This window comes from Rhincodon typus, chromosome 4 (assembly GCF_021869965.1).
Source record: "Rhincodon typus isolate 14 chromosome 4, sRhiTyp1.1, whole genome shotgun sequence".
Lineage (NCBI taxonomy): Eukaryota > Metazoa > Chordata > Chondrichthyes > Orectolobiformes > Rhincodontidae > Rhincodon > Rhincodon typus.
In genome coordinates, this window is record NC_063335.1 from 69978062 (window position 1) to 69997074 (window position 19013).

Below are 19013 nucleotides of genomic sequence, written 5' to 3' on the forward strand. Positions count from 1 at the left end.
TCATCCCTCAAAGGGTAGATGAGCATCTATCTCCAAAACACTACTACTAACAATTTGTGCTCTGTGTTTTCCTACTCACTCATTTGGGACATCTGACCACCTTTCCTGACTGAGGACTAATCAGTCTCCTGACTGTGAGGTTTTTTTTAAGATTCCCAACTGACTTATTTGTAATCATCAGACTGCTTGCATTCAAGCCATTGAGCATCACCAACACTTGAACTGAGATTGGATCTACTGTGGCAGTACCTGTAGACTGATCATCGTTCCCCTTGATGAGACTGAAGGCCATTGCTCTTAGATTTTCAGACATAGCCATTGGGTTGAAGTATATTCATTATGTTTCCCTTGTATACTTCTGGCACATACTGTTGATGTGACCTTGATGTAATACAGTGCATTGACTAATATGCCCACCCCCTATACTGTTCAGAACTGGCAAGCATGACAAGCTACCTAGCTTTGTATCTGTGCTAAAAGGCAAGGCAGAGATGCTGTAGGCATCTAAGTAGGTTGCAAATGAGTGCTAAAATAGCAAGCAAAGAGCCCTGAGATGCATTGTGTTCTGATGCATGGGATGAGTGTCAAACCCTGGGCGCAGTGACCTGACAGCAGCATTACAATGTAAGGTTTAGTGACCTCCAAAACCCACTAATGAAGTGTTGGACTGTATTATAAGTTACTTTGAGATTTGCCACAATGATGTGGGTGAGGCTGGGTGCTTTGCCAATGCGGCCTTCTGTACACCCAAGATGCAGGTGGTCGTTTCATATGGAGCATGCCCTGGGATGTTGGGGGATTTCTGGGTAATGTGGAAGCCCAGGGAAAGTATCATTGAGGTGCAGCCAGCATGTAGCCACCCTGACTTTCAGCTCTGGAATTGGCAGCATCTAGTATCTCACTGATACCTGACAAATAGCAACTTGCAAATAATTTTTTGTTTTATTCATTAGGAATGTGTGCTTTGCTGGCTGGGCCTGCATCAACTGCCTATCCCTAGTTAGACTGGAGAAGGAGGTGGTGAGCTGCCTTCTTGAACAGCTGCAGTCTACTCGATGTAGGTATACCAACAATGCTGTTTGAGAGAGAGTTCCAGGACTTCAGCCCAGCAACCAGTGAAGGAAAGGTGACATATATCCAAGTCATAATAGAAATTGGCTTGAAGGGGAACTTGCAAGTGGTGGTGTTCATATGTATCTGCTGCTGTTGTCCCTCTAGATGGTAGTGGTTTTGGGTTTGGAAAGTGCTTTCTATAGACCCTGGATGAATATCTGTGGTGTATCCAACAGATTCAACACACTGCTGGTACTGTGCCATCAGTGGTTGAGGGATTGAATGTATGAAGATGTGATGTCAATCCAATGGGGACTTCATTGTCCTGAATGTTGTCAAGCTTCTTGAATGATGTTGGAGCTGCACTTATCCAGGAAAGTGGGGCGTATTCCATCATATTCCTGACTTATGTCCTGTAAATAGAATTTGGTGAGTCAGGAGGTGAGTTACCCACTGCAGGATTTATAGCCTCTGAACTGCTCTTGTAGCTGCAGCATGTATATGGCTGGTCCAGATCAGTTTCTGGTCAATTGTAACATAATTTCTTTTGTTGAAGATGGTCATTGTCATGCCACACAAGTGTGGCCATAACTTGGCACTTGCCAGCTGAACCCTGGATATTGTCCAGATCTTGTTGCATTTGAACATGGACTGCTTCAGTATCTGTGGAGTCACAAATGGTGCTGAACATTTTTGCACTCATCAGTGAACATCACCATGTCTGACCTTTATGATGGTGGGGGGCATATGTTCATTGAAGCAGCTGAAGATGGTTGGGCCTGGGACACTACCCTGAGGAAATCCAACAGAGGTGTTCTGGAACTGAGATGACTGAATTCCAACAACCACAATCATTTTCCTATGTGTTAAGCATTACTCCAGTCAGCAGAGTTTTTCTCCTGTTGCCCTTTGCCTTTAGTTTTGATAGGACTTCTTGATGCCAAAATCAATCAAATGCTGCCTTGATGTCAAGGGTAGGTGCTCTCACCTCACCTCTGGAATTCGGCTGAATTGTCCATGTTTAGGCTGTAATAATTTGCAAGACAACAAGGTGCAGAGCTGGATGAACACAACAGGCCAAGCAGCTGTGTTCATCCAGCTCTGCACCTTGTTGTCTCAGATTCTCCAGCATCTGCAGTTCCTACTATCTCTGAATAATTTGCAAGGTTGGATTTGTCCTACATTTTATGTACAGGACATACATAGGCAATTTTCCACATTATCAGGTAGATTCTATAAATAAGGTAAGATTTGCTAATAATGTGACTTTTTTTTATTTCCACTGTATTCTCCCAACATTCTCACCATTGCCCCCATCATTCTGGCATTGGAAATGTTCCACCCATTGTTTCTGCAGGATTCCTGCTAATTTCTTGCCAAAATTACCAGAGGAGATTGGAGGGATCCTACAGAAGTTCTGGGTCTATTTAAATGGAATAAACTGTGAAACATAACACAAGATATTGATGATTCAATTAATATATAAATTTAAAGGTAGAAAAATATACTTGATGAGGAGGGATGATGATTCTTGAATATAATTCTTGAGATGATGGGAATGTCACATGAGGGAAGATTAAATAGACTGGGCCTTTTTTTTGGAATTTTGGAAAAATGGAAGGTGATCTCATTTAAAGATATAAAATTTGCAGGACTTGGCAGGGTAGATGCAGAAAAGAGGTTTCCCTGGAGGGAAGGTGGGAGCTTTCCTTCTCAGAATAAGGGGCAGGCCATTTTGGACTGGGATGAGGGGAAATCTCATCACCCAGAGAGTGAATCTATGAATTCTCTGCTCCAGAGGGTGCTGCAAGTTCAGTTGTTGAGTGTTCAAGACTGAGATTGATAGACTTCTTACATATTCAAAACATCAAGAGATGCAGGGACAGTAAATGGTGTTGAAAGAGAAGATCAGACGTGCTCCCATTGAATGGTGGAGCTGGCTTGAAGTGCTGAATGGTTGGCCTCTCCTCCTATTTCTTATGCATATGTGTTCTTATATTTGAGAGCTGACAGACATGAAAAGTTGCACCATCAATTGTTAGTTAAATGAAAATCACATATGGCATCTTACCACATTGAATTGTCTGAAACAACAGATGACCGTGAATCACTGTCATGTAGCATATTCCCACGATATCAGATGTGTTGGACAGTGGACCTTCTGGCATTGAGTTATGAGGCACTAATTCAATTGAGCAGCTCTGATGACGTCATAGACTGCAAGAATGAAACTCTCATGGATCATGATCAGCTGTAGTCTGTGACTGAATTATTGTTTCCTACTCAATGTCAGATAACATCATTACTTGGTATTTTAAAGCATTATGCTGCAATGGGAATGATAGGATGTAGTAAAAGGCTAATAAGGATGATAGTGACATAAAAACTGAAGAAATTCTGCTCCCTCGGACAACTGTCACAGTTAATTCCTATTTTTCCTTCCTAGAATGTAGAATATCTATGACAAATTGAATATCAAAAGACAAATATTGCAACCCTCTTTATTTTTATGTGCATGTATTGTTGTTGAGTGATTAATGGGGTAAAATATAACCAGAGAGAGTGCAATGTTCCTAGGATCACTTGGGTACACTGGAGCTTGAAAAGAACCTTGTTTATAAGCAAAACAATTGGCACTTAGCAGAACTGTATTGCTGAAGAAAATAGATAGGAAAATCCTTGCACATATCAAATTTGCTGTAGACCTGTGTATGGTCTTATCCCTTAATGGATAACATGAACAGATATTATCAGGACTGTTATTCCAAGATACATTTAAAGTGCATATATTCCAAGGTGCATAACCTCAACCTCCTTATTGTATTCAGATTTTTTTAAAGAAACACAGTATTTCTATGAAATTTTTGTTTGCTTTGCTCATACCTGCTGTTGGCAGAAAGCTTACTGATTTTCTGTATAAAACAGAAAATGGGAGAATTGGACTCTCATACTAACATTGTAGGCTAAGGTTTTATTATATGAATGTTATGGGGATTACAAACTGGTGGTGCATTATTTTCATATTTAGATGTTTATTTCCCTGCAATTTCCTGTGTCTTGTTTACCATTTTGTTATAGAAATATGGGTCCTCGCAATCCCAAGGCAACTGAGGGCAGAAAGCCTGATTTCCTCCCAATAAGTTTTACTCAGTGGGGTGGAAATTGGTTCCATTGGTATTCTGCTCTGTTTATACCATCCCTGTAAATTCTGCTAGGGAGGTCCAGTGAGATCTAATGGTGATATCACCATCCCTGAAGTCAAGGAGCATGTCTGAAGGAGTTTCTGGGCTATCCCAGGAGTTGGCACTCTTTTTTTTTTGAAAGATCTCAGCAGAACAGAAGTGACCCCTGAAAAAATATCCCAGTCCATAGAAATGAATTGATCTCAAAGGCTAAATGGTCCACTTTCATAGATCACAAAAGATCATTTTATTCTTTTCATTCCATGGGGCTGCTCCACCATTTAAGGACAGATCAGATCAGGACAAAGACTACTAATGTGCCTTTACTATTGGCAGTAACCTACCCTAGGCATGTAACTGATCCTGTTTTTGTGAATTGGATGGGGTCTTCAGTTCAGACATGCAGAGATTCCTATTACTATGCTTCCATGTCCTTGACAAGCAATTTTCTGATGTTTGTGAATAGTGCATTGAGAAAATCTTGCTCTTTGTAATTTAAAATGGAAAATAGAGTTGTATTCTGTGGCAAAGTTAAGGGCGGATAAAATAATTTGCTTCTCTACCCAAACCCCTCCTGAATTAACGCCACACCCTCCAATCCCAAGCTGCTAATCATTGAAGGCTACACTTCAGTTATATCCACACCATAAAAATAGCAAGCAGTAAGATTTGTGTTTCCCAAATGGAGAAACCTTGGCTAAAGGGGAGATGGGTTATTGAGAAGTTCAAAATCTAATAACTCCTACAATTCATGACATGTCACCTACACAATTGTCAATTCTTGGTAGTGCTGTGTAAAATGGGTTGACACGACAAAAATTGACAAAATTGTCATTAAACAACGTAGTAACATTACCACTTACTGGAAAATCTTATGTAGAGAATTATGTGATTCTCTGGCAGTGGTAACAAACCAGGAATCTCATTGAGAGGCTCAGAGGACATCGTAAATTGAAAAAGAAAAATTTATGTAGTTTAACTGAATTTCAAAGTTGAAAAGCTCCCTTCTGGACATCTGTGCTTTATAACATCTAGATTTAGAGAGCTATATGTCTATGGATGGATCTAGTTTATACAATTATATATCTGGTGCTGATTTTTCTTTGAGGTGTATTAACACAGTTTTCCATTTGCTTTTGTGCTGATGTTGGCTGATGCTGATGTAACGATTGCTAGAGCACTCCATGTTGATGCACATTGAAAGATTATAGCTGGTGGCATATTATTATAAGTTTACTTCACAATAGTTTGCAGTTAATTACCTTCCTACACAACATCATTAAGGATCTCCGAGAAAAAAAAAGTGTTTGGTCCTCAACCATTACCACAGGAGCGTATGAGCCAAAGCTCAGCTGTCCATTTTCTTGCTGTAGAGGAGGGGCCAAAAGAACGAGGGAGAGAGAGAGAGAGAGAGAAAGACTTTGCCCCAGCTGCTCTGGCAGCCATTGCAAAAGCTGCAAAGTTCATTAGCTATATTCAGAGTGGAAAGGCAATGACCCTCAACGAGTATTTTGAAATAGAATATAACGTAAATTGTATAACCTGCAAAATAAAAACTCAGACAGGGACAGCAAATATAAAATAGGCATTTTTTAAAAAAATTTAGTAGTGAATAATTCATTGTCACAGAAAAGGTGAAAGCTTAAATAAAGAGTCTGATATCAGACACGGTGCAGTAATGGGTCCAAAGCATGTCACTGACGACCAGGATTTATTTGTTCCCAGTTTATGTTCTGAATAGCAAGCCTTGGTACCCAAGGGGTTAGCATTAGAAAGCAGTGACGTTTCTGTTGGAGCAGTGGTCCATGTCACATTACCATGCTTTGTTACTAATGAACTGGTGCGAGTTCCCTGCTGTTTTTTGAACAGGCTGTAATTTTTGAAAAGTGACTGTGAAATATTCTAAGAGCTGGACAAGGTGCTACCATCTACCTCATTTGGTGTGATAAATGGAACCTATGCTTCAGCGATAGCTGCAGGTGTGACCCAGTTATAGGAAAATCAGAGGGTCTTCTGAAAAGACCAAAATAGATGAAGCATACAGTAAAGCGGTATTTTTTTTTCAAATTAATGAGCAAATCTGAAAACAATCATGGCTAACTTTCATATTGCAATAAATACATTGGGAGTGCAGTCATCTAATTATTTGAGTAATCATTCACTTGCTACTTTTAATGTTTTGCAATTGAATAATTTATGAGTTGCCATTATCATCTATTACAATGCAGTAAAGTTTTGCTAATTTTTTTCTGCATATATATTTCAATACACAAGAAAAGCCTGACATGTACATCGTATAGGCAAAATCTCTAAAATAGGTCTGGTGGAGTGTCTGCTTTATATCCAGTATGTTTTAGAGTGTTTTTTGTATGGTGCTCCATATCCTGAGTTCTCAACATCCTGTATTGTGTTGACATTGCTGTGCAAAAGCCAAATACTTTCGCACAGGCCTGAAAAGATTATCAACCAAAAAGTACCCTCAGGCCAGTCTCCTGCACCTCCTAGTGGCTAGATTAAGAACAGTGCTGGTAGAGGTCTTAAAAAACCAAGATACATTTTTTTTCAATTGTGCAGATAAAGACAGAAGAAGGCTAAAAAATTAACTCTGTTTTTATCATTTAAAATTATGATTACCAGACTTTCTGGTCCCAGAATGGCAAACGTGGTGTATTAGCATTGAATTATGGAGAATTTTATGGTAAGCATTAGCACATTTGGAAACAGAAATTTATATCACCTTCATAAAACATAATGGATTTCCTCTCAGTTTTCTAAAGCTATTTTAAAAGCATAAAAAGCAAAAACAACCTTTTATAAAGGTACAGCGGTATAATGAATTGTCTGTCAAAAGCCTGTGGGAAATGATCTATGTTGAAAATGCTGTCAGTGAAAGAACAAAAGAGATAACAGCAGGGGTACATCTTTTGCCCCTTGAAGGTGCTTCACCATTCAGTAAGATCAGAGCTGATCTGATTACGCCCTTAACTATGCTTCCCTGTCTGTCTGGATATTGCAGCACCCAAACCCAGTGTTTAATGGTTGGTAAGACGAATATTCTACCATAAGAAATGGGTGGGGGAGAGTTGCTCCTTTTGCATTCCAAGGTATTCTCCCCAGAGAGAAGTATTGAAACTTGACTAGCAGAAACAACAGCCAGGATACACCATCCACAACAGTTGGGGACAAACGACACACTAAAGAAACTTAACAAAGTTCTGACTCCAGCATCGGCAGTTCTTGCTATCTCTGAAGCTTAACTAGTGGTTCTGTTTGTCACACACAAGCAGGTGATCAAGAATACATGCCAAGAAGTGTTGTAGGGTGACCTGTTGCACATTATTTGATGGTGTCCCTCCACTTTAGGAAATATAGGCGTATCGTGGAATTACTCAAGCAAGTAATGGTCCTGTTATTAGTCAGCAATAGAGGAATGGTTGCGTTGACTGGTGCAGGCACTATAATCAAGCGATATGTTTTTAGATATCAAAGTCACCAGGATATAGGCATTGAGAGAGGATTAGCCATGCTCATATTGAATTGCAGAGCAGACTTGAAGAGCTGAATGGCCTACTCCTCCTCCTGGTTTCTACTATTTATAGGTAAACCTTGTGGTAAATAACAAGGAAGTGGAAATATAATAAATTGACTGACCTTGCCCACCTTTTAAGGCTAATGATCCTTTACTATAGGTTAGTTGCAGGTTTCCTTTCAGGAGATTAGCAATAATTTTGAAAATATTCTTGAACACTGAAGACATATCAGAAGAATGGAAATAGGCTAATGTAGTATCCATATTCAAAAAGGGTGGCGAACAAGACAAAGAGCCATTTGCTTTATTCCCATTCAATGTACTTGATTATCAGCAATAAATTTCTGCAACCAAATGAAAGAAGGATTCAGAGGTAAAGTGTCTGACCTTGTACCTCAATTTATTTGAGGAAATGACAACTGAATCGAATAGAGAAGAGAAATGTGTAGTTATGCAGTCATTACAGGAAATTCCTTAGGTGGAGGAACAGATGGGCACTCTTCTGTAACCATCATTGTAAGTCTCATAAGGTGTCTTGTGTTGCCACCCTTGTACCAGTGTAAAGAGCATCACAGAGAAGGTGTAGAGTATTGTGCAAGGAGAAATGAATGAGCTGGAAGTTGTGGAACAAATTAGTATCAATGACATGAAGAGGGCAGACATTGAGGTTCCTCAATCAGAACTTCAGGAATTAGGAGGGAGTTAAAAAATAAGACCTTGAGTGTAATGCTCTCTTTATTATTCCCAGATTCATGCATCAGAGAGAGTAAAAATATGAAGATAGGGAAGATCAATGATTGGTTTTGGACAGGGTGCAGGAGAGAGTTTGATTCCTGTAGTTTTGGGACCAGTTCTGTCTGGGACAAGAGGCACCTAAAGTCAGAGGTTGTGAGTAGCACTTCAACATAATTAGTACTGATTTCCTTGTAGAGAGGTTCACAAGTGTACTTGAGAAGGGTTTAATATAAATTGGCAGGGGGACTAGTATCTCCTTATTCCTCTTTTCAACTTCAATATGTTGTAAAAGAAAAAGTGCATGTGTTAGATAAATTGAGAGAATAAGTATTACCATATTAGATAGGATCAGACTAAGAAAGATCACAAGAAATACAAAGAAATGTTTAGGATGCAAATATATATAAATGCACAAAGTGTAATGAGTAAGGAATGTGAGCTGCAAGGGGGAATACATGTAGTGGCAGTAACAAAAATATGGTGAGACCTTGGTATTTAATATTAACTAATAGAAAATGTTTAGAAAGGTAGGGCATCATAAAAGGCAGATGGGATAGTAGTACTGATTAGGAAAGATATTGCTGGACAGAGTAAATGTCTTGAGGGGATAAGGAGAGAATTTATTTGGTTAAACGTAGAAGGAAAAAGAGGATGTGCTAATGCTGTTAGGGCATTCCATAGCCTCAAAAAAGTGAAAAAGAGGAGCAATCTGCACCAAATTTATGCAAATGCAAGAACTGTTATGTGATATGAAAGGGACTTTAACTACCCAACAGTTGACTTGGATGATGTTAGAATAAAGGGACAAGAAGTGGAAGAATGTTTGAAATATGTTCCGGGTACTTTCTTGATCAGTATATTTTTGGTCCAACCTGGAAGGAGGCATAATTAGATCTGATGCTGGGGAATTTTATGGTTACATGTCTCTGGGAGAGCACTGGAGTAAGAGCAATCATAATATAAGGTTTAGATTAATAATGGAGAAGAACAAGAAATAACCTAGAGTCAAACTTCTGAACCAAAAGAAGGCTAATTTCAATGGAATAAGTGGAGGCCTAGCCAGGATGAAACAGGATCAAAGTGTTATCGTTATAATTATGTTCTCAGCTCAGGCCACCATTCTGCATTGGGACCGCTACTTAACCCCTTCTTAAAGTTAAAACTTCTAAGATTGTAAGTACTTGCGAGGCAAATAAAATCAAAAGACTTCAAGGTTTTGAACAGCAATAAACTTTACCTATATAATAATAATGCAATGTACAACATAAGTACAACTTGTATTCTAATATCCAAATAGGATTAACTCGAGATAAAATGGATAACAGACTGTAGTCAAACACCCCACAGACTATATTGAATAGCAAATGTAGTCAAGACCATAAGGATTTTTCGGCAACCCTCAGGTGTTGGTGATATTGTGGAACATCAAATTTTAATCAAACTTCGTAAGGGATTCCAATTCTTCTCTTTTTGACCTCCCTCAAAAGCCACTCTATCATGAACTATGTAAAGAACTGTTCCTGTTATGGTGGTCTGTTTTCCTTTCTTGAGTGTAGGCTTCCCTGAACTCTGGAAACTGCACTCTAGCAGTTACAGACACAACTCCAACTTTTAAGAGAGCTAGCTTCACCAAACCAGTACGGCACCTGGTTTTACTTATGGATTCTAATTTTGCTCAGCTGCATTACACAAATGCTGCTTGTGCATTCTTCAAACCCCAATTCCCACTGCACTGAAGTTTTATTTGCTTCTTCTGAGTCACCTGTGGCTTCCAAGAACCCTAACTCTGATACTTAGCTGCACAAACTGGCTCTGATGACTTCCCCAAATTGCAACTGCAACTGCAATTCAAATGTTCCTGGAACATCTCTCTCAGCCCCAACTATGAGAGTCAGTGGTCTTCTCAGTGGCACACTTCTGCTGGAGTCAGTTTCTGGCTCTCTCTATCACCCTCACTGTCTCGAAGCGTTTGTAACACTTGAACTGCTCTTCAGTGAACCTTAAATTGTTTCTATGACCAATTGAAAATCTTGCAGCAAGCTCCATCCTTGTTCCTAGGCAGATTTAAATATAGCCCTTATTGTAGCAAACAAATGTAGCAAGCACAGGAATACCTGGCTAACTGATATTTGATATTATTGACATATAGAGCACAATTAAATGCAAACTAAACGGATTTCATTACAAATTTATAACAAATAATGATTGACCTTTAAGGAATATGTAAGCTACCTACTTTCCAGGGGTCAGTTATCTCAGGTAGCTGGACAACTGGTTTGTGAAGCAGAGTAATGCCAACACCAGCTAACAATGTGAGTTCAATTCCCACACTAACTGAGGTCACCATGAAGGTCCCACCTTCTCAACTTTTCCCTTTTGCCTGAGCCTGATGACCCTTAAGTTAAACTTACTACCCGTCATCTGTGTCTACTAAGAGAGTAGCCTTATGGAACTGTGGTAACGTTATCTTTTACTTAGTTACATCCCAACAAGTGGCAGGGCAAGAGAACTAAAGTCAGCAGCTTTTTGTTGTAATGACAGATTTTTTAAAAAGTGATGAAATGTGAAAGGATTTTTGGTGATCTATGTCATGTGAATTCTATAATCAAGAACCAAGCCAACAAAATAGGTTGAGTGGGGAAGTGAAGAAGAAAATGAAACTGGTAAGCAGAAAATATAAGCCACTCAGTTCAATAATGCTTACCTTGCCAGCAAGATCTACATCCCACGAAAGAAAAAATAAGTCCCTCTGAAATGGCCTGGCAACACACTCAGTTATATCAACTGCTACAAAATCAAAAAGGATTAAAAATCGATAGATTTGCTGTCTCAAATTAGACAACAGAAATGACAATGGCAATTCCAAACCTGTTGATCCTTTGGAGCCATTCTTTATGAACTTCTTGGGACTGGTCCCAATATTAGGAGGGACTTGTCAAGCAATATCCTGACATTGTCTTAATCATAGAATCATACCTTATAGACAAAATCAAAAACACCAGTCACCAACTGGGTATGTCCTCTTCTGCCAGCAGAACCGACCCACAAGAGGCAGTAGCACGGTGGTATATGGTTGGGGTGTGAAGCATTAACTGAGGAGCCCATGATGCCTCATTGTGTCATGCCAAACATGGGTGAGGAAACATCCTGCTGATTACCATTTACCATTCAGATTTGTGGTGGATAGGAAACAAACAAGAGAAAAACTGTACTTGACCTCATCCTCAACTTGTCATGGAGACATCTGTCCATGATTGTATTGGTAGGAGTGACCACTACACAATACTTGTGGAGACAAAAGCCAATCTATACATTGAGGATGTCATACATTGTATAAATTGAATACATTTCAAATAGATCTGGCAATTCAAAACTTGTCATCCATGAGATGCTTTGGGTTATCAACAGCAACAGAACTGTGTTCAACCCTACATGTCTAACTTCATGGTCTGGCATATCTCCCACCTTACTATTTCCATCAAGCTTGGAGAATAACCATGATTACTGAGGAATGAAGGAGGGAATGCCAGTAACAGTACCAGTTAACCTGGTGAAACTATAACACACAACTACTTATCAACAGCAAAAGAAGCATGCAATAGACAGAGTTAAGCATTACCAGAATCAACAACCAGCTCTAAGCTTTGTAGTCCTGCTGTATTCAGTCATGGATAGTGGTGACAATTAAATAACTAACCAGAGGAGTAAAGTCCACACGTACTCTTTTCTTCGATGATGGAGGAGCCCAGCACATCAGTGAAAAAGATGAGGCTAAAGTATTTGCAACAGTCTTCAGTCAGAAATAGTAACTTAATGACCCAACTCAGCCTTCTCCTAAAGTCCCCAGCATCACAGAAACCAGTCTTCAACCAATTTGATTCACTCCACATGATATCAAGAAATGGCTGCAAGTACTGAATACTGCAAAGGCTGTTGGACTTGATAACATTCCAGTCATAGTAATGAAGACACGTGCTCCAGAACTAGCCACTAGTCAAGCTGTTACACCACAGTACAGCACAAACACTGGCATCTACCTGCAAATGTGGAAAACTTCCTAAGTTTGTCCTGTCCACAAAAAAGGCAAATCCGATCTGGACAATTAACCATTCCATCAGTCTACTCTTTATCATCAGCAATTGATTGGGGTCATCAAAAATGCTATCTATCGAATGACATTTACCAGTAATAACCTGTTCACTAATGGATAGTTACATTCTGCTAGGGCCACTCCGCTCCTGGCCTTATTGTAGCTCTGGTCCAAACATGGACCAAAGAGCCTACCTCCAAATGTAAGGTGAGAGTGACTGCCCTCGACATCACGGCACACTGTACCAAATATAGCACTAAGGAGTCAATGGGAATCGGGTAAAAACAGTTCTTCAGTTGGAGTCACCCCTAGCACAAAGGAAAAATGTTGTGGTTATTGGAGGCCATTCATGTACCACAATATTGTGGCAGGGGTTTCTCAGAGTAGTCTCCCAAACCTAGGTTTAATCAATGGTCTTCCATCCTTCAAAAGGCCACAAGTGGGCATTACTGATGTTGGCAAAATATTTTGTCTTGTTCATGACTCCTCAGATATTTAAGCAGTCAGTGTCTATTTGCAGCAAGACCCAGACAACATTTAGGTTTGGGATGATTAGCAGCAAGCGACAGTTATACAAGCTACACACTACCCTGCCAGTTCTTCACGAATGCTGAGCCAACATCCTGGATCTCCCTCCCGAACAACATTTTGGGTGTATCTACCCACTTTGTATTGTATTGGTTCAAAAAGGTGGCTCATCACCACCTGCTCAGGGACATTTAGGGATTGGTAATAAATGCTGGCCAAGTATAAACATCTAACAAACTTTTAATAACTTCCATTTCAAAGACTGTGTTAATTAAACTCAAAGCTGGACAGTAAGGATAAACCCTGAGGCTGAATAAGAATTGCACATTTTAAAGGAGTTATGTCAGAGTTAGTAAAATACTGAATGGGAGTTTGCAGTCGGTGCAATGCTCTTTCCAACTTACATAAAGGGTTTGGATTCAGAATCACAATTCAAATTGATCAGCTTTGCATATGGTAACCATCTAAAAATGGACATGAAATAGGCACAGTTTGCATTACTGTAAATTTTTCTATTTCCAAAACTGTCCTCCCATAAGACATCTGAGTAAATCTGTCAATTTGTACTCATGTCCCAATTTGTGTTCACTTCAAATTTTTAAAGACACCAGAGAGAGAAGTTATTCATCCTATGGTTTAGTCTGAATTCAAACCCTGGTTCCAGATATGAAAAGATAATAATTTGCCTACTTAGGTACATGATCAGAGAAAATTTAATTCATGCTAAGGTCTCTCCTCCAAAGTGACAAAGTGGGTTAGTACTAAAATTGAAGGAAAGCACGTTTGATGTTTGGCTTTATCTATCCTTTTCCTGGTTCAGGTAGCTCTAGGTATCACCGAGTATTTCCTCAAAGTTTCTGCTACTCCGCTATTGGAAACTCTGACAGAAATTTTGTGATTTGCTCAGCTATATTAAGAGTTTGCTGATTTTCTATTGTTCAGTCAAGTGAAAGGTTTATACCCAAAGTATTGATCACTTTCCTCCTTGCACATCTGCACATTTCAAGCATTTGAGAATTTTCTTTGTTTATTAATACAGAGACTTTCTTATTCCATTAAACGTGCCCTTCTATTGTAACGTGTACATTTATAACATTTCTAAATATTAAGTATAAATTCCCACATTAGCCCAATATTCATTTGTGAAAAACACATTACAGAAATGTCGTGCCTACAATAAGCTTGTCAGACTAATTACTGAAATTGATTATGGGCCATTTTGATTCTAAAATAAGATTTTGCAGTGAAGATGTTTTTGTTCTTTGTTTCAGTAATGCCTTATAACAGTGCCCACCACTGTGTTGTGGAAGTAGAAAATTTCCTATTTGTACTAGGAGGAGAAGACCAATGGAATCCAAATGGTAATAACAAACTGCTTGGTATTTCATGCTTCACTTTAAAGAGCTTTATCAACTTTTTTGGGAACAGAAATAACTGTAACTATATTTATACATACTTGAAATTAAATAAAATCTGTAACTGTTGCATCTCTGACAGGCGATTAAATGAAACAAAAGTAGACAAAAGTCAGATACTTATGGGATGACTTAACTTGCAATCCAAACAAATTTTCTTTCCTTGTTGTAACTTTAATTTTAATTCATGCCATATGTAAATAGTACGTGTTCTCCCTTTCAGTCTGATTTAGAGTGAAGTAAGTTTCTAACAGATGTTGATACTGCATATGTTTTAAGCTCACTGATATTACCTAAGAGGAAAGTTTGATTTACAGGCTGCTCAGCAGATCATCTACAAACTGTAGAAGCAGCTTTTACACTAACTAGCTGGAAATGGCATTCTTTCCTTAGAAATAATGAGCAAGAAGGATAGCCGGTACTAAATCTGTAGATGAAATGATGTTATCCATGAGGAAAATGTTTAGGGAACAGTACATAGCAGGCTGAAAATTTCAGGCTGGCTCTCATCACCCATTGTCCTCTAATCTCAGTGGGTGTGCAACCAGAAAGTTCCCACTTAGGCCACATAGATGTTGCCATTTTTGAAGAACCCCATTCACTTAAACAAATGATCCCCATACCATATAAAAATTGAGAGGCAGCATTGCTCATCACAATAAATCATCTGTTGTAGAGAAAAAAATTCTGATCAGGCTACTTTAAAAAGCAGAAAGTAATAAACTTCAGTAATTGGGAACGGAGAAGCAAAGATCTTTGGCTGTCAATCACAAATAGACTCAAAATTGAAATTGTTGCATTGTCCTTGTGTTCATTGGGCACCGAAATATAGCTTTGATAATTGAGACTTTGACTGAAAAGTACAGCTTTGAACTACCATCTATCTGAGGCACAGATCTACAGGTCTCCAGATAGTCAGAGACATGATTATAGCCCAACATGCCCCTGCCAGGACACCTCCGAAATCCCAATGTGCTGACTCTGTCGAAGTTGCCTGAGAAGTTTTAACTTCCAATTGTGAAATTCCTCTGCTTCCTGGAACCCTCTGCAAAAGCCTCCAATTCTCAGTTGTTCATAATGTTCAGAGTGTTCCAATTTATTGAGATAGCTAAATGTGAGACAGAAACATCATCTAACTCCTGGGTAACTATAAAACTGGTATCCACGGTAATCCTCTTGACACCAGACTCATCTCTACCAAAATAAAACTAAGAACTGCTGGAAATCTGAAATGAATACAGAAATTGCTGGAGAAACTCAGCAGATCTGGCAGCATCCGTGGAGAGAAATCAGAGTTAATATTTGGAGTCCAGTGACCCTTCTTAGAAAGTTGTTTTCTTTCCACAGATGCTACCAGACCTGCTGAGTTTCTCCAGCAATTCCTGTTTTCATTTCACCTCTGACCCAACCTGACAAGACTGCACCCTCCTGACTCCCCTCCTGACCCTTCAATTCCCAGTCCCAGCTTTCCCAACCTGGCTAGCCCCCTGACCTCTGGACTTCTACCCTACCCAATCCAGAGTGACAATCTAGTTTACACACCTCTCCCATTTACCATCCTGCCCATTTTCCATACTGTATAGCTACCACCATAACCCTACCAGCACTCAACCCACTTACCTCAACCCTCTACCAGTTACCTTACCCTATTCTCTTGCACATTCATATGACCCTCTCCCACTCTGTTACCTACTTACTTTATCCATCCTACCCACTCACTCACCCATATTTCCCCACTCTCACTTACGAATTTACTGAGAAGCTGTTTAAATGTCCCAAAGCTTTTGTGCGTTAGTGAACACAGCAAAATACAGCAGCTAGTGCTATAAAAGAGGCCATGGCTAATTGCTTTTCTCCTTATAATTCCGATCTGCAAGTTCTACATTTCTGAAGGAGCCAGGACTGGAAGGCCTGACCAGAAATGTGGAACTCAACTTTGGTACAAAAAAGTAGGAACATTGCAGCAATCTGATCAGGCTTTATAATATAAAATGCTTGTAACTATTGATGAATTATGAATGCACTGCAAAAAGTGCGTGTCTATCCTTTTAACTAGCTGCTTAGATATTTCTGAGGCATTGAATGTAACATTCCAAGTAATGCTGAATTGCTACTAAAATCCAGAAACTTTTCTACCAAGATTGATGTACTTAGTCTAACAGTAGAGCTTTTGATCACGTTCTGGGAAATGAATAGGATATTGATTTAACAGAAATCTTGTTTTGATTAAAACTCTCATGGTGTCTTAGTATTTCATAAAATGCCTCTGTAACATGTTTAATTCACTTTTTACTTAAACAGGGAAACACAGCACTAATTTTGTTAGCCGGTATGATCCTAGATTTAACAGCTGGATACAACTCCCACCTATGCAGGAAAGGTAATGCTTTACGATATTTCAGAAATATTTAATAATTTAATACCACACACAATTAAGGAGCTCAGCATAAAGTATTTTTTTTTTGTCTATATGTGTAGGTATGTTTGTCACAGGCTATTGTCATCTTGTAGGTAATAAATTTAACAAAACTGATTAGAAAGCATGCTTCATTACTGGATTAGAATTCAATAAAAAGGCTGCGTTTTTAATTGACTACTGATCCAGCTTAAGGGCTGCCTTCTGAGATTGCTGTAATTCTACATTCCTGGAATACTGTTTGTATTAATTTTACATTTTTAGATGCTGTCCATTCCAAGTTTGTACTGTTAGCTTGGTGTCCACTCCATTACTGCTTTCTCAGATGGTGCTTCAGCCATCGATTCTATGTCATTCTAGGTGTTCCCTTTTAATTAATGCCATCTTTCTACTTTCTTGGAGTGCTGTCCAATTCACTAACTTAATTTGGATTATTGTCCAATCTGAGGCCTGCATTTTTTTTGTCTCCATCTCCATCTAAAATCTGCATTTGTTGACTATAGGCTGGTCTAAGAACAGCATTACTGATCTGTTGTGTAAACAATGAATGCATTCTTCAAACAATGATCAGTCCAATGTACACATCCTTTAATTACGGCCTACTCCAAAGTCTTTTTCTGTGGTCTGCAAGAGCTTTGATATTTGTAGAGTTTGTAGTTGTTTTGGGACATGCACTAAAAAGACTTGACTTTGTAATGATCAAAATAACACAACATAATTTGAAATTCCAGGAATAGAATTCTAGAAATATGCTGATTCCAGAAATCTAAATTTGGGATAAAGCTGGGAGAATGAATACAGGCAATCACTGTAATAACGTAACAAATCCAGTCTGTAAATCATAGAACCTGTCTTCTTGTGTGTCACATTTTTTAAAAAGTGAGAAGATGGTCATGTTCAGCTTTATATATGAAAAATGCATTAATGAATATATGTTGGATGCTTAGTTAAAACTGAGGCACAATGATCTCACAAGGCAAATTACCATGACATGAATACAAATTCGTCAAATTGAGATGTCTGACCATTTTAGTATACACAGGAGTGAGTGTATTGCTGAAATGATCAGTATATTTAGTACAGTTCAGGCTTTGCTTGAGCTTTATGATTATAGAAACATCCCAAAACATTTTACTCATGATGTGATTAAGTTTCAAACTCATCAGGGATAAAACTGGAGGTAATGATTGGCCATACACTAAAGGCCAGGGCTGATTTTCTTTTCTGCTGATTTATTTTGAAGTGCAATAGTTTTTGTTAGGCAAATGAATAGGAATACTTTGATTTAAAGATTCTTATCTAGTTAAACATTCTTCCATGACTGTGTTATGAAACATATCTATCTTGGTCAATAATAACTCTAAGATAACAAGGTGTAGAGCTGGATGAACACAGCAGGCCAAGCAGCATCAGAGGAGCAGGAAAGCTGACGTTTCGGGTCTGGACCCTTCTTCAGAAATGGGGGAGGGGAAGGGGATTCTGAAATAAATAGAGGGGGAGGCGGATGGAAGATGGATAAAGGAGCAGATAGGTGGAGAGGAGATGGACAGGTCAAGGAGGCGGGGATGGAGCCAGTAAAGGTGAGTGTAGCTGGGGAGTTAGGGTGGGGGTTGGTCAGTCAAGGGAAGACGGACAGGTTAAAGAGGCGGGGATGAGGCTGGTAGGTAGGAGGTGGGGATGGGGGTTAGGTGGGAGAAAGGACGGACAGGTTAGGGAGGCGGGGAAGAGCTGGTCAGGTTTTGGGATGCGGTCGGGGGCAGGGAGATTTTGAAGCTTGTGAAGTCCACATTGATGCCATTGGGCTGTAGGGTTCCCAAGCAAAATATGAGGTTGCTGTTCCTGCAACCTTCGGGTGGCATCGTTGTGGCACTGGAGGCGGCCCAGGATGGACATGTCGTCTAAGGAGTGGGAGGGGGAGTTGAAGTCGTTCGCGATCCTATTAGTCCAAAACCACTTCAACTCTCCCACCTACTCTTTGGACGACATGTCCATCCTGGGCCGCCTCCAGTGCCACAACAATGCCACCCGAAGGTTGCAGGAACAGCAACCTCATATTTTGCTTGGG

General features: G+C 39.4%; 1 protein-coding gene across 1 annotated transcript in view; it reads left to right on the forward strand.

The window, feature by feature from the left end:
- klhl14 (kelch-like family member 14) overlaps positions 1–19013 on the forward strand; it is a 150158-nt gene that overhangs the window by 81972 nt on the left and 49173 nt on the right. Inside the window, exons 3-4 of the mRNA XM_048595978.1 lie at positions 14389–14478; positions 16834–16912. Coding sequence (XP_048451935.1) covers positions 14389–14478; positions 16834–16912 — 169 coding nt within the window. The remainder of the gene's footprint in view (positions 1–14388; positions 14479–16833; positions 16913–19013) is intronic.